Below are 14,580 nucleotides of genomic sequence, written 5' to 3'. Positions count from 1 at the left end.
CACGAACAGAACATTTCCGATCACACAAAATCGTAGAGAAACTTCATAACTGTGAACTATACACACGGTGCAATTCGTGTTACTATGGACGTACAAAGAAACGAATGCAACGAAGTAGGAGAACCGTTGAAAGTCCATATACACCCGATATTTTCCGATGTATCCGGCAATTGTTTCGCCGTCCATCAGTCCGACGGCGGGTGAAGAAAAAAAGGACAGTGCCGTATTTTCCAATATCAACGAGAAATTCGCGTTCCGTGTCACGCGTGTGCCTCGTGTATGAAATCACGAATTGCATCGTAGCCGAAGGGCGCGGCGGGGACAGATGCGAGGCTGTTACGTGAATATTACTCGTTACAACGCTCTAATCTAATAGCGAAACACGAGGAGAAATTGTGGGTACAGAAGGGGAACTTTAGGATCGTGCTAGGGACTATTTGCCCTTAAAAGAGAAACTGACATGGCGCGGAACGTAATATGCAGATCGCTTAATTATCACTGCGAATTATGCAAATCTTGATACCAACGTTACGAGATTTCATCGCGTCCCATCGAGTGGCTCGGGAGTGTCAAAACGTAGGATGGAACGAGACACGCAGTTTGCCGTTTCATTAGGACGATTCTAGATTTATTAGCCTCGTAGAAACGCTCATAATCGACGGAACGGCGCGGCACCCTCGTTAAACCTACTAAATTGAAGTTATATTAAAATTTTATCGTCCATCCATTTTTCGTATAAACCGTTGTAGAACACATTTTTCTTTTATCTTTGTCATCTAAATCCTTGCGAGAGATTGTCACTTTGCTTAATACTCTGCTTCCTAAACCGAAACGTAGTACGAATATTGTCTCTCAAAACTTTGGGATTCGATATTCACGCAATTTATCAAAGAAGATATTATAAAATGAACGATTCGTCCTCTCGGTAAATAATTATTTTAACGGAATCGTTCTACAGGAATATTTCACATAATACACAGCGAACGATATCTTAACGCTGTAAGGATAATTCGATTCGACAGCGTTCGATCTAGTTTCTCGTGACACGTTGTAATCCTCAGTTTCCCGTTCTATTTCATGTACGTACGTGTCTACTCGTATGCGGTTGCGATTCTTTCATACACTGACACGCACAATCGTCAAATTGAGATAGAAATTTATATCTTATCCTAAGTAGTTAGTAGCGATAGCAAAGGGAATTTTCACGAGCGTAGAGATATAACAAACAGTGGAAAACCTATACATCGAAATATTATACACATTCGATCAACTAAATATCTCCCTTATTTGGTATTTAAGCGAAACGTTCAACAGACAATCGCTCGCACAAGGAATGAGTGATTAAGTGGCACGATGATACAGTATATCCTTGAAATGCTTCAGGATACAAGCTAACTGGTCATAGGACGAAAACGCTCAGACCTTAGAGGAAGGTTCTTATGATGATTAAGGCCTGTTAAACCGAGGGATGCGCGAATAGCGTTGGGGCCTCGCAGATATTGCAGATCCCAGGCCGGAACATTCCAAGGACTCTCTATATCGAAAGAGAACGAGCCAAGGGCAGACACAGGAAACTTAGGAGAGGAAAATCTCGAACTTTGTCCTTGTTAAACGAGAATATTCTCGGTATAACCATGAGTCGGGTACGCTACTTGTGTACGGTTAGAAATATGTACCTTCCTCGAAATATCCTGCCTTAAATTTTCTTTATTGGAAGATAAAACAATATTAAATATAGATGATAATTTTGTACTTCTAATTTTATACTTCATTCCGTTCTTAGAACTAACCCCGTGACTTGTAATGCCTTGAATTTTTTAAGCTAAATACATATAACGATGTCTGATGTGACTCGATCTACGCTCACGATCCTGTACATCTTTCCACACAATTTTGGCTCCGTATCTTTATATCCTATACAAAATTTATTATCGTTACTTCAACGAAATTGCTGCTCTCGTAGTAAAACTTGGCGTAGTAAAACGCGTATTGACAGAAATGTTCGATATTTCTACCGTCGGTGAAGAATCGATGACATAATGTATAGAAAATTCACTCGTATTATATGTTTAAACGTAAAACTCTTGCCAGAGATTTTGTGGGCTGGATGTAAACAAAGATAGAAGGAAATGGCTTTCGTAACATCGATACTATAGTATCTTTCGTAATAATAATAATTTTGGATTCGGATTATATCGTGTTATCAAAAGCATGTAGTACATAAATCGAAGATCACGGTAATACAGCTTTTATTTGCTATTCTTCTATGAGGGAGATATCATCGATTTTTCGCTTATACGTTTTAAAACTACCTGCACAAAAGGATAAATAAGTTTTATACGAGGTAAAAGTAGAAAATAATAAAACACGTTTCAATCAGTTTATTATTTTTACTCGAAAAGTATCTTATTTACTTAGATTTTAATATTAATTTAAAGAAATAGAAAATTCTTGGACGTGTTCGTATATCAAGAATTGTAAAGTCTATTGTACCGGATCATGCGATAATATTTCTTTTCATCGAGTAACTTTGCGCGACTATTGCGGTTAATATTTCGCAGTGTCAATACTGCAGTTTTTCTTCCAGCGAAAAAAAACTGCTACTTTATACGGCCGAAGTTCTGTAAACATTTTTCACTTCGGATTCAGTAACCGTGTAATATGATTTACGTTGCTCGAATAGACGACGGATTCGTACAGTAACTTTACGGAGTAATATTTCGTTCTTCTCAGTGAAAGCGTTGTAAGTTTCTATCAATCGGTCAGCATAAAAATATCATATTTTTAACTCTATCGTGCGATCACTGTTCGATTGGTAAACTATGAATTTCAACTTTTTTTCTTTCAATATAGCTAACTATTTTCGAAGCAAAATTTTCCTCTAATATATCCGAATATAACTTTCCGAAGTACACAAAAACTTTTGACATATCGTTGAAATGCCAAAGAGAGCCTGGCATCGTTCAAATATGTAAGAGGTACATATTTAGAAGTTTGCATAATATGGATGTAAAAAGAAGCAATTTGAAAGCAATGCTTGGAAAATCAATCGTTTTCCTGTCAAAAAGGGCTGAATTTACATCTATATTGTGGAGGAACAATATTTCTCTGGGGGGTTCTCTGTTGGTATCGGGGGTGGGTCAATTTCGAAATCATAGCATGGATATCAACTGATCGATCATTAAACCAGGGTTATTACCGTGAAAAATTACTAGCCATGTCGCACAAATTCCCCGATCATTTTTTTTCTGGAAGCTCATCGAGCCGTATAATGCGGTTTGCTCTACTCGAATTGACAGGGTGTTCACGCGTCACGCGGCGGGCAATATTTCTCCTGGGGCTCAATATTTCTGTGAGGTTCGCGGTCCGTCTCTCGCGGTTCGTGTCACCGGTGGAATGCGAGCAAGCGCTGGCCTCACGCGTAGTTATATCTTCTGAAGCGTGTGACATTTCTTGTCACGCCTCACGACACGCTCGCGAACCCTCCCCGCGGTATGCTCTCCGTTCACCCACTCATGGTTCTGCAAACTCCTGAAATGCCTCGTAATAAAAGCAAACGTACGGGAGAAGTGTTTTGCTACGGTGCTGGCTAAAACGTGCCAGAACGTAACACAGTCGTTTTCAGTGTAGGAATTTTACGTAACGTTGCTCCGTTTTTATTTTCCTCGCCAACCCTCGGGCGTGCTGCCACCGCTCGGAAATTAAGTGCTCGGAATAAAAAGACTCCCACCACCCCCCACCCCCCGCCGCTATTCTTCCATACTGAAACGCGTGCGGCAACGAATTTAAACAACGTCTTGTTCCTCGCGTACGCTTCATATTTCCGATACTTTTCAATCTATTCTGTCATCAAAATTACTTATCACTGAAATACCGAATTTCCCCTTAATACGTGGTATATACTTTGAAAAATCTGACATTTTCTCAATTTTATACAAACGATCGCAATAAATATACAAAAATCTATCCAATAGTAAAAAAGACTTTATCGTATAATCGTTTCGGATAAGATATTTCCTTTGACCCTTTTATCTAAAAGATTTACCCGGATAATGGATAACTGATGTATTATTATCACATCTATCGTAATCGAGTTGCGCCGCGGTTTTTACGAACAACACTCGCTCTCACTAACACTCTCTCTCACACACTTTCGTTTCATGACGTTCTACCGTATTTTGAAGATAAACGCTTAACGAATCTACTTCTAATTCTCGATTTATACTTTACGCAGCATTCTCAATAATCAGTGACGATAAGTTAATAATTAAATATGAAAAATATGTTTCCCTTTGGCAAATGTAATTGCCAAATTGTCATCGCGACAAAGAAGAAAATTTGAATTTGATTCGACGAAAGATCTTTTGGTAGAAACATCGACACGCGCGATTAGGCGCGCGATCTTAAGAACCGAGAAAAGTAGAAGCGTACGTCGTAGATGGACGTGTAGCATGGATGGTGGGGAGTAGCCCTCGAGCCTTAGCGGATGTTCCTTTCTGTTCGAGAGGAAACGAGCGAAATGTGGATGGAAGGAAATTGTCTCTGCATTAACGGAGGCTCGGAAACTGCTTCCAACATTTAATTAAAGACATTCCCTGAGTAATTCCCTCGGCGGCCTCGTAATTGCATTGCTTTTATCTCCTATACAACTGTTACTTGTTTGGCGAGTCTTTTCTATCGGGAGTCAGAACAGGAGACCAAATCCCGTGGGTAAGAAAAGCAAGGTGGAAAAGAAAGAAAGAAACGCGAAGATACGATACCCCTCGATTCTACCCAAAGGATAACCGTTCTTAAGGAGCGTACCTTAATATCCCTATTATCGTGATTAAATTTGAATTGGAGCGAATTAAACCGGTATCTCCAAGCTTCCGCTTAAAAATAGACGATCGATTTGCACCAAGTTACGTGGGATGTAACGTGACTGAAAAGTAAAATTATTATGGGTACATTTAACGAGTACAGATTAAATTATTGCAGATAGGATTTACGTCTCCTTGAATTGATTGCTCTCCAAATTTACGGGGCTACCCTCGTAATTAAGGGGAACCCTTCTTACCGAAACATCATCCGCGAGTTTCGAGCAGAAACTGATATAGCCATTTTATAATCGAAACGAAATCCCTTCACAATCTTTCCTACTTAATTTCCACGGACAAAAAATGTATTCGTCGTTATAGGATATTGCGCAACGTTCTTGAAAATTCTATAATCTAACAAGTACGAGACGAACGTTAAGACGGGTAATTTTTACTTTTCTCATTGATATATCTTAGATTCTTTCATGTATTATCCCGATATATAACGAGACGAAATGGAAAAAGTGCTAAGTCAGGTGATTTTTCTCTGGCAGGCTAAAGCGTAAAACTTGTAATTTGAAATGCACCGGAGAATTGGATAGTTTAGATCCATCCCTTCGATTCGGATTCCAACAGAGAATCACGTGGACAAGAGGCAATCGGCGTTCCGGCCAGTCTTGCGGTTCTAGTTGTATCTATTGAAATTACCAGCTGGCGAATTGGCAAGTGTGATGGTGCAGCTAACGGGAGAACCTCCAATCAGTACGTAATTGCTTCATTCCGTTGCCAGGTCCGCTGCAATATCGCGGTTCTCTGAGCCGTACCTTTACTTTCAAAGATTCTACCAATCTCGAACGACTAAGGGATTTTTTGGTTTACATCGAATTTGCTGATCGTGCGAATTTGGCTAAAAGATTCGTTTCGATGCGTCTCTCATCGTCGGACATTAAAGTCTATTTGAACAATATCTGTCCATTAAAATATGTACTTATTTTGGCATCGCGTATCGTTATGTTCTGTAATTTGAAGTTTCTTAATTTTACGATAAAAAGTGTATCGCTATCGTTTGTATTGTAATTGTAAATTATACGACGTTATTTAATAGCTAATTAGATTACAAATTTTTAACGCATTTGGCTGAAATTGAACAAATACCGTAACAAACGTGACGCAATGTAACGCGAATAAAGGAACGGTTTCATCAAGCTCGCAATGTCGCTAAACACAAAGCGAGAAAGCAGATTTGAAAGAATCAGAAGCATCGATGCTCGACTCGTTTCCGACGATCTAACGTTACAAAAGCCGAGAACTGTTTCAACTGTATAAAGTTCATCTCGCTGAGCCTCGTGTAACGAAGACTTTGTACTCGGCACTATAACGAGACTGTGCTTTTGTATCACGGATTTTAAAGAGACAACCTACACGGTAAAGTGTACAAACATAACGAGACGAGGAGTGGAAGCTTCAAACGTTCTCCTGGTGATATCGCTTGGGGTGGCTTTTTCTTTTCGCGTGTAGTTCAGAACGTTGGATCGGAATTAATGAACCGTAATCCCCCAATAATGAGGCTTCGGCTTCACTGGCTCTGATACGACCTCGGCACCCTTCTTGCCCCCCCCCTCCCTCCCCTCTCCCCGTCTGTCAGCCTCTATACGTATATCGATGTGCACGTGCGCCCTGTGTAAATGTCATATATGCCACGCGACTTAGCCAGCCATCGCTACGCAGAGAGAGTAAGTGAGTGAGTGAGAGAGAGAGAGAGAGAGAGAGAGAGAGAGAATGTGTGTGTGTGAGCGCGCGCGCGCGCGCGCGTGTGTGTGTGTGTGTAAGAGAGAGAGAGAAGGCCTTCCACGCTTCGAGGCTGTCGACGCGAGACAAATTATTTTCCTCAACAACACGCGTCGATGCTTTTCACGGCGCATAACGAGTTGTTCGAGCGGCTTCGCCTGTATAGAGAATACAAAATATCCTCCCCACTCCTCTTCCTGCTCTCCTCTTTACGGTCGTTCTCTAGCCTGTCGATATTTTTCCCAGCATTACGAAGGAACGCCCCTGAATATTTTCGCCCTGCGAATTTTCCCATCGCCAATGACCTCGACGCTGAGATTGCCCCGGTGCATCCTTCCGCCATTGCCTAGGAGGAAAAAAACTGGTTACCGTGACATAATCCGACGAAACAAGCTATTTCAAAATTATCTCGTTCCATGATTTTTTTTCTGTTAAAACCGATCAAAAACCAATGCGCGAGTGGACTGTAATTAGCGATAGTTGGAAAGAAATTTATAAAACGTTTTTTGCAGACGTTCGTCGGAACAACGATGTTCGTCGATAATAATATGATCGTCGATATTACTGCTTCTCGCCAAACGCGGTCAAAATTAAAGATATTTTAACTTGTGTTTCAGAATTTCTCGAATAAGGGAAGAGAAATAACACGTATGAGTTTCGCCGGATACTCTTGATATTAGTTACAGTAATGTGGAAAGTTGTATCCAGCCATGAAACCCGCATAACTTTTATGCCTTGTAAACTGCGGCCGGATTCTGGTTTCCTTGGAACGCCGCGGTTATACGCGCGTTTGGCCCTATTCGACTTGGCTGTAAACGAAACTTTTAATAATTGCGAGCCAGTCGTTTCCTTTCCTGCTCTTTCTCTCCTGTAACCTTCGCGGAACACCGATTGCATTCCACATAGCTACGTGTGACCAAGAGTTAAGTGGTACTTCGCGTAAAATGCTAATGAAAATCAGTACCAAATGAATAATGTCACCCCGTTTGAAAGCTTTTAATATATGTATCCTACGAATTCGAACTTGGTGAACCATTAATGTATTCGATTCATCCACTTTTCACTCGATATTATCCAAAGCTAATTGGAAAGTAGTATGTACCACGTATACTCCTGGTTGTTACTTTGCTATTTAATATTTGTACACCTCTGCAAAATGAAATTATACATATGTATGTATATAACAAAAAACAGTGGAACTGACGGATAGTACAAGATATTTCAACCACTCTTTAACCAAATCGACTTTGCTTCGGTAACGCCTACCTCTACGTTACTCCATCAAATCTATAAAATTTTATACGAGCTAATTTTGTCAGCGATATTTGACGACCCTGTGTAAGAGACTTTAAAGAAGGTAAAAAAAAGCCGTAAAAAGTTTTGCAAATTTCGAATCCACGTATATCGTACCTTTCACAACGTCCCTAAATGTTCGACGCCAAAAATAATAAAAACAAAACGCTCTTTATGGCGAACACAATATCCTCTTCATACAATTTGACAGCATCGATGATACTCTCTGGAAAATCTTCACTGCTTATAATGTATGGTTGAGCGATTCAACCAATTCTTGCATCATCCTTTCCCATTCAGTGTTTCAAGTTCGCGTGTAGTTGGATTACGCGAATCATTGCGCATGATTTCTAATACACAAAGACACATGTCACTGTGATGTTCGAACGTATAAACGTGCCTTAACGTGAGTCATGTACAGTTTTAGAAGCATTTTAAAAGCATTCTTTACAGCTTCGGTTATATATAATTGTAGACCACTTTAAGCTGATATTATACACCGTGCACTATTGTCCGTATTTTCACTACTTCGAAATAAAGAGTGAAAATATGATTGTTTAAAATTATCATCAACTTTATGTTTCAACTTCTAGACAGTGGGTTTTAGAACGCTTCGTTTTAACTTTCATCGTGTATTTTACACACGACGAAACATTATTTTGTAAAACGGAAGAGAAACGTTCTCGCAACAGGAAGAAATCCGAGCATCGAAATTCGAACCCATGGTTTTTAGGCTCGCTTTAATTACCACAGCCAACGTTGTCTTTTCAAATTCTTCCTCTACTGGACTAGTTTCTTTTTTTCTTTTTGTTTCTTCTTTGTGATATAACCGTATATTGACAAAATGTAATGGAAATTTCAAACGACGATCAGAATAGTCGTGCAGGCAATATTTTCTGCATTATGCATACTCGATGAGTTATATTTATACCGTGTTAAAGATTGAAGAGTAAAACTATACATTTGAAATAACTGTCAAACGAAAGGAAAAGAAATTACGAAAGAAAACACAAGACCACGAAAGATGAAACGAAACCAGCACAAAGATTGCCAAGCAGAGGAAAGAAATAGATGGATAAACCGTGGAAAATCGCGTGACAAGAAGAGGAAATTTCAGCGAGCGTATCAACGGGTTACAATATTACCGTCGTTATATAAACTCAGACACGCCCAGCATTTGCATTGATGACGTGAATATAATATATCACCAGAACCTCGAAAGCTGAGCTTTTCTCCGCAGCCACAATGGCCACTGACCACCTGTTGCCTTTCCATTTATATTTTAGACGTGGTGAGAACATCATCGTCTTACGTATCCTCGTAAACATCTCAAAAGGAGACGCGTTTTCTCCATTGAAAAAGATCTTATGCTAACTATCCGTAGAATACTCTGAGGCTTTCTACTATAATCAAGTATAATAGATCCTAGCTTATTTAGTTTTCCTCGGCTTATTATATAGTTACACAGTCTCTCTTGTTGCTATAAATGAAATTTAGAAGTAGAATATTACTTTACCGTATTTTCTGAAAGGAAAATTCTTTCGAATTTTTAGTAGCGTACCTTTTCATAATGGTCACACAAAATAATTTATATCGTGGTATATGAAAACGATGCTATAAATACCGCGTCCCTTTGCTTTCGCTCGATTTTAATATTATTTCGGGTGGGCAAACTTATTCACGTTTTGCGAATTAAATGGTAGGTATTAAAAGGAAATTGGTACACACGTTTAATGGAAACGAGTTTGCTAGTAGAACGATTAATTTCCAATAAGTAATAGGGGGAAGAAGGTCGTAATTTTCTTTGATAATCACGTCCGTTGTCGAAGCGATGTTATTATCAAATTTTCTACGTGTTATAAATTTATAGAGGATGAGAAACGCGCACGCGGTCACGAAGAAAATGCGAGGTTCTAGAAAATTATGCGGCTTTACGTCGGCGACGGTAATCCCCTTGCTACAGCGTCGCTTCGTCTCATGGAAATTACGAACCGGCACGTCCGACAGCAGTATCTGATCTTGCATTTCAGACTTGCTTGTCATAGCATGGCAATTTACATTGTGAGCAACATAATCCTCAAACGATAGATTGTACAGCAGCGTTCTCGCATCAGTCTTCCATAGCCTATTGCCGATTTGACCAAATAATTTCTAAACCGCGAATATTTATATTTTTAGAATTATTTTTTGCATAATATTTGTCAAATATCGATTATAACGGATAACCAACATATCGAAATGATTTATTTCAGGGAGCGTCATCCAGCTTAGTGGTAAAGTTCGCAGATACTGAGAAAGAGAGACAACTAAGACGCATGCAGCAAATGGCTGGGAACATGAGCCTCCTTAACCCTTTCGTTTTCAATCAGTTCGGCGCTTACGGCGCTTATGCTCAGGTGGGTCACATTATGGTTAATGGTTCTCGCGTTACCATATTACCCCGTCTGGCTGGTTCTCGTTATCGCGAATCCTACAACCTGTAATTGTTTCTGTCTTGTTAAAAACGATCGACGATGCTTAATACCAACGTGCTAATTTAATTTTTCTGTAAAACATTTCCGATAATATACGTACACTCGGACATTTAGATTTTGCTATGCGTCTATATTTAATCTATATCGAAATTTGTGTATTTGACATTTATTCGCTAAATTTCTATTAAATCGGCAGAATTCCAACTACTTTCATTTAAATATCACTTAGTACCAAAGTTTTATTTCTTAACTAACTTGCAGTAATCCAAACGGAACGCTCTTTCTTGAATACATTTTCGATATAAATGTTCTACTTACAGCAGCAAGCAGCTCTCATGGCTGCTGCGACAGCACAAGGGACGTACATCAACCCAATGGCGGCACTGGTCGGTGCTGGACAACTACCGCACGCGTTAAATGGCATGCCAAATCCCGTGGTTCCACCGACCTCTGGTATGTTCCTTTTTTGGTCTTTTCTTTCTTTTGACAGATGGAACGTCGATACTTTAAACACGTTCGCGTTAAACAGTCTCCGTATATCACTCGAGTATTTAATTTGGAATAGCGAATTATCTTTCAAAGTACGAGAAGAAAGAGAAACTTGCGATTTCCGTGGAATTATTTCAAAGAAATGGAACACGCGAGGGAAAAACTTGAACTCAAGTTCCACAAATATACACGCACGTATGTACACTTTGTTGCGAAATTTTCCAGTTTCACTGACGTGAAACTCTTTCTTTATCTCCCCTCTTTTATCCCGCTCTCCCCTCGTTTATTCCTGCACAGATCTCGCGGCAGCAAGAGTGTACAGTCCGTTGCCTTATAACCGGCTCATAAATCAATACAACATTTTCACCGAGCGTGACTCGAGCGAAAGATATTGCCAGTACCGCGAAACTTTATCGAAAGCTCGCCGCGAACGGGAAGGAGGAAAAGCCAAAGTAGCACCGTTCCTTCCCTTTTTCCTAACCCTCCTTCCCTCCTCTTCGCGTCTTTCGCTGTCTTCTCTTTTCCGGTTTCTCTCATTCGTTCAACGCGTACACAAGAGGAGGGAACGAAATAGCAGAGGCAGGTAAACTAAGCACGGAAATCGGCTCTCGACAAGCGCTCTCTGGTATACGTCGAGTCTCGTCAAGCGAAACGTAATACCCTTTGATAGGGAAATAATATTTTATTTCTTCTCCACCTACTTCTGATCTTTCCTCCGCTTACCAGCCTTGCAGATTGCCAAGCTTCTGCGCTTTTATTTCTACTGAAATACGACGTCATCGTACCTGTCATTATGGATTTTTCATCCGCAGAGAGTACCTTATACAAGACGATAGATGTAGTTGAAAAGATTTTCGATGGATTTGCACGAATTTATGGATACGCGATGAATTACTCGACTTTTGAACTGCGCCTGATTTTAGATATTAGTAAACTTCACGTATTTATCGTTTTCTCGTCGTTACGAGAAATGTTGTTCCTGTTCCTTTAAACCTATCTTCGCGTGTTCCAAATCATTTTCTTGAAAAACATATCTAATTCGCAGTCCGTGAAACAGGACGAAACAGAGTCCGCAGAATAACATGCATGAAATTGAAAAAATATTTAATACGCGAGATGTTAATGTATCTGAACATGGAATAATTTTTAGAATTTATTAAATACCGATAATGAAGCTGCAAGAGTAAATCAATTAAAAATGACGGAACCGCAAAACGATTATTCATGGTCGAAACGCATCTATTTAAAGGGTATAATGATTCGTTTCTAAGCCAACAACCTATCGTTTGAAGAGCTTAAAATATGCACGAAACTTTGAGTCGTTACCCCTCACCTTTACAAACAACACACCGATACGTACACCCAAATGCTCGTTTACTTTTCGTACTTGCTGAAACGCGCTACATCGAAGGTAGACGTTAAGCAGATACCGAGATAGCGATCTTCGGTCCGGATTACCGATCTAATCATCCTAAGAAAACAGTCAGTCGATTTGCTCAGAGGCCGGATCATTAACTCGTGGAACAGTATTCTACCGTGAGTCGTTATTAGCTCTAAAATCGGATCAATATTCCGGCAATCTGCAGATCATACGGACCCTCAAACGCGACGCGAGGCATACGGATCATCCGCAAACTCGATCTGACGTCCTTCCAATTATACAGTATATACCGTAAATATATACCGTAAATCGGTTGACAGGATGTACAGAGAGGGCAACTAGCTAAGCATGATCATTCCCGATCCGATGTCGCGCGTCGGGAGGGTGACTGAGGTCGGTGTTGTAAGAGCAAGAGGGTAACCGGTGTGTACTGATCAGGTTTGCTCGTAGGTACCGGTACAGGGCAGCCGGTTAACGGGGCGATACCGTCGTTACCATCGCCAACGATGCCCAATTTCAACATGGCTGCACAAACACCGAATGGTCAACCAGCAGGTTCGGATCCTGGTGTCTACACCAACGGGATACCGCAGACCTATCCGGGACGTGAGTATCAACTCAGGCGCAGTGTGCCGCCCCTGCGCAATGCTCGGCCAATCGACGCTGGACTTTATTATTTTGCCTTTGCTATGAGAACCGAGTAACCTCGCCCTAGACACGTACGACATTACCTCGATTCTTTCTCTCCGAGTCGGGAAAAATCTTTCTCATTCTCTTTTTCATCGCTATTTCGTGTGGACGCTGGGGCGAAGGTCGTATACGCGAATGTTAAGTATCGGGCTTTAGTTGCGAGAATTCTGAACACGCGCGTACATATTTTATCGTCGATTAATAGTAATTAACATGCTCCTTCTAAAGGTACTGGTTTCCATATTTGTACTAAAGTCATACGAATATATTAATCGGAAGGTAAATTTTGGAACGATATTCCTACAGAAGACCCATGTACGCAAGCGTTAAGATCACCTCGCGTAAATATAATATATACCTCGCTATACACTTTCATGTGCTTCTCGATGCAAAACGAAAGTTAACGTAACGTTGAGATCTTAGAATCGGTATCTGAATTTCCCATTTCGTCTTACGCATACCTGTAGAATCAGATTAAACTAACGAGGGATCCAAGAGTACGCGATACCGTACGATATCGATTGGTCAGTACGTATTGCGACAGGGGCCCTAGACATAGGTCCGTCCTCGATAAGAGCTGAGCTTACTGAAGTGTAGATGCCCTCCATCTGTCCATTCCAGCACAAGGGCTGCCCAATGGGGAGGCGGCACTCCAGCATGCCGCCGCGTATCCTGGAATGCAACCCTACCCCGGTGTCGGTAAGTTTTTTCTTCCCCATTTACTTTTTCCCTTCGTCTTATCGAGAATTCCGTCAAGCCTTCGTATCTGCAAAGAGTTTTCACGGAACTTTAGCGAACGCATTTCATAGTGTGCTTTTTCGATAACAGCACGAAGCTCAAAGCTAGCCTCGAAACAGCGATCCAAATCGGATTCTGTAACGAGTTTTTTGACCGAAAGAAAAGAAAAGGAAAAGATCGAATGAAAATTATCGCGTTGCCTATTCAACTCGAGATATTATTCGAAAATGTTATTACTTATATGCATGATCCAAGCTTTCGTTTCTCCATGAATACGATACTTTCAGCGATGCAATCGGGAAAACGCGATCCTACCGTGGAAGTCTGGCAAAACGGTAATTCTGTTCGTTGTTAGATGTACTTTCAGCTTTTTCAACGAGAGCGTACATTAAGTGGACGATATTTTACGTCGAATTAATTATTCGGTGAACGATTTCCATGTTTTCAAAGGACGTCTCATTAGGGGAAACAGATTCTAAAGACGCAAGAGCAAATGAATCGGAACGTTCGGTTTTAATATGCTTTTATCCGAGCACTCGAGCACTTAACTCTGAAAAATTCGATTCCGTTGATCGCGTTTCTGGCTGTTGCATGTAACTATGGTCGCATGTGTACATTTATATACGTATATAATACAAAAATGTATATAAATATATATATACACATGCACATATCTATACACATGTACAAGAGCACAAATGTTTTATCGTTATCATTATGATCATACGTATATATTATAACATATAAGCATATTATATAGACGTGTCGCGTCATCGTGTCGTTATATAATGCTTCTGGTGTGCTGCTACAGTGTATCTTCGATGTTATTTTATATAGGCGTCGTGTACATTATATATTGTTAACTCTTAAGCGCATCATGTATCGTGCATGTTCATCAAAACGCAGACAACACGCCGACGTGTAATCGGCT

The 14,580-nt window shown here is 40.3% G+C and overlaps 1 protein-coding gene across 15 annotated transcripts in view; it reads left to right on the top strand.

The window, feature by feature from the left end:
* The window catches only part of bru3 (CUGBP Elav-like family member bruno 3), a 561,536-nt gene that overhangs the window by 519,311 nt on the left and 27,645 nt on the right, over positions 1 to 14,580 (top strand). For 12 of the 15 annotated variants that reach the window (XM_069122357.1, XM_069122358.1, XM_069122365.1 and 9 more), the window contains 4 exons: positions 10,130 to 10,273; positions 10,672 to 10,804; positions 12,660 to 12,827; positions 13,509 to 13,610. In XM_069122357.1, coding sequence (XP_068978458.1) covers positions 10,130 to 10,273; positions 10,672 to 10,804; positions 12,660 to 12,827; positions 13,509 to 13,610 — 547 coding nt within the window. The remainder of the gene's footprint in view (positions 1 to 10,129; positions 10,274 to 10,671; positions 10,805 to 12,659; positions 12,828 to 13,508; positions 13,611 to 14,580) is intronic. The other 3 variants (XM_069122351.1, XM_069122353.1, XM_069122355.1) reach the window with 3 other exon arrangements.

The sequence above is a fragment of the Bombus flavifrons genome, chromosome 10 (assembly GCF_040668555.2).
Source record: "Bombus flavifrons isolate JBK064 chromosome 10, iyBomFlav1_principal, whole genome shotgun sequence".
Taxonomy (NCBI): domain Eukaryota; kingdom Metazoa; phylum Arthropoda; class Insecta; order Hymenoptera; family Apidae; genus Bombus; species Bombus flavifrons.
Note: the sequence above shows the minus strand (reverse complement) of the source record. Positions and strands in the feature narration are given on the sequence as shown.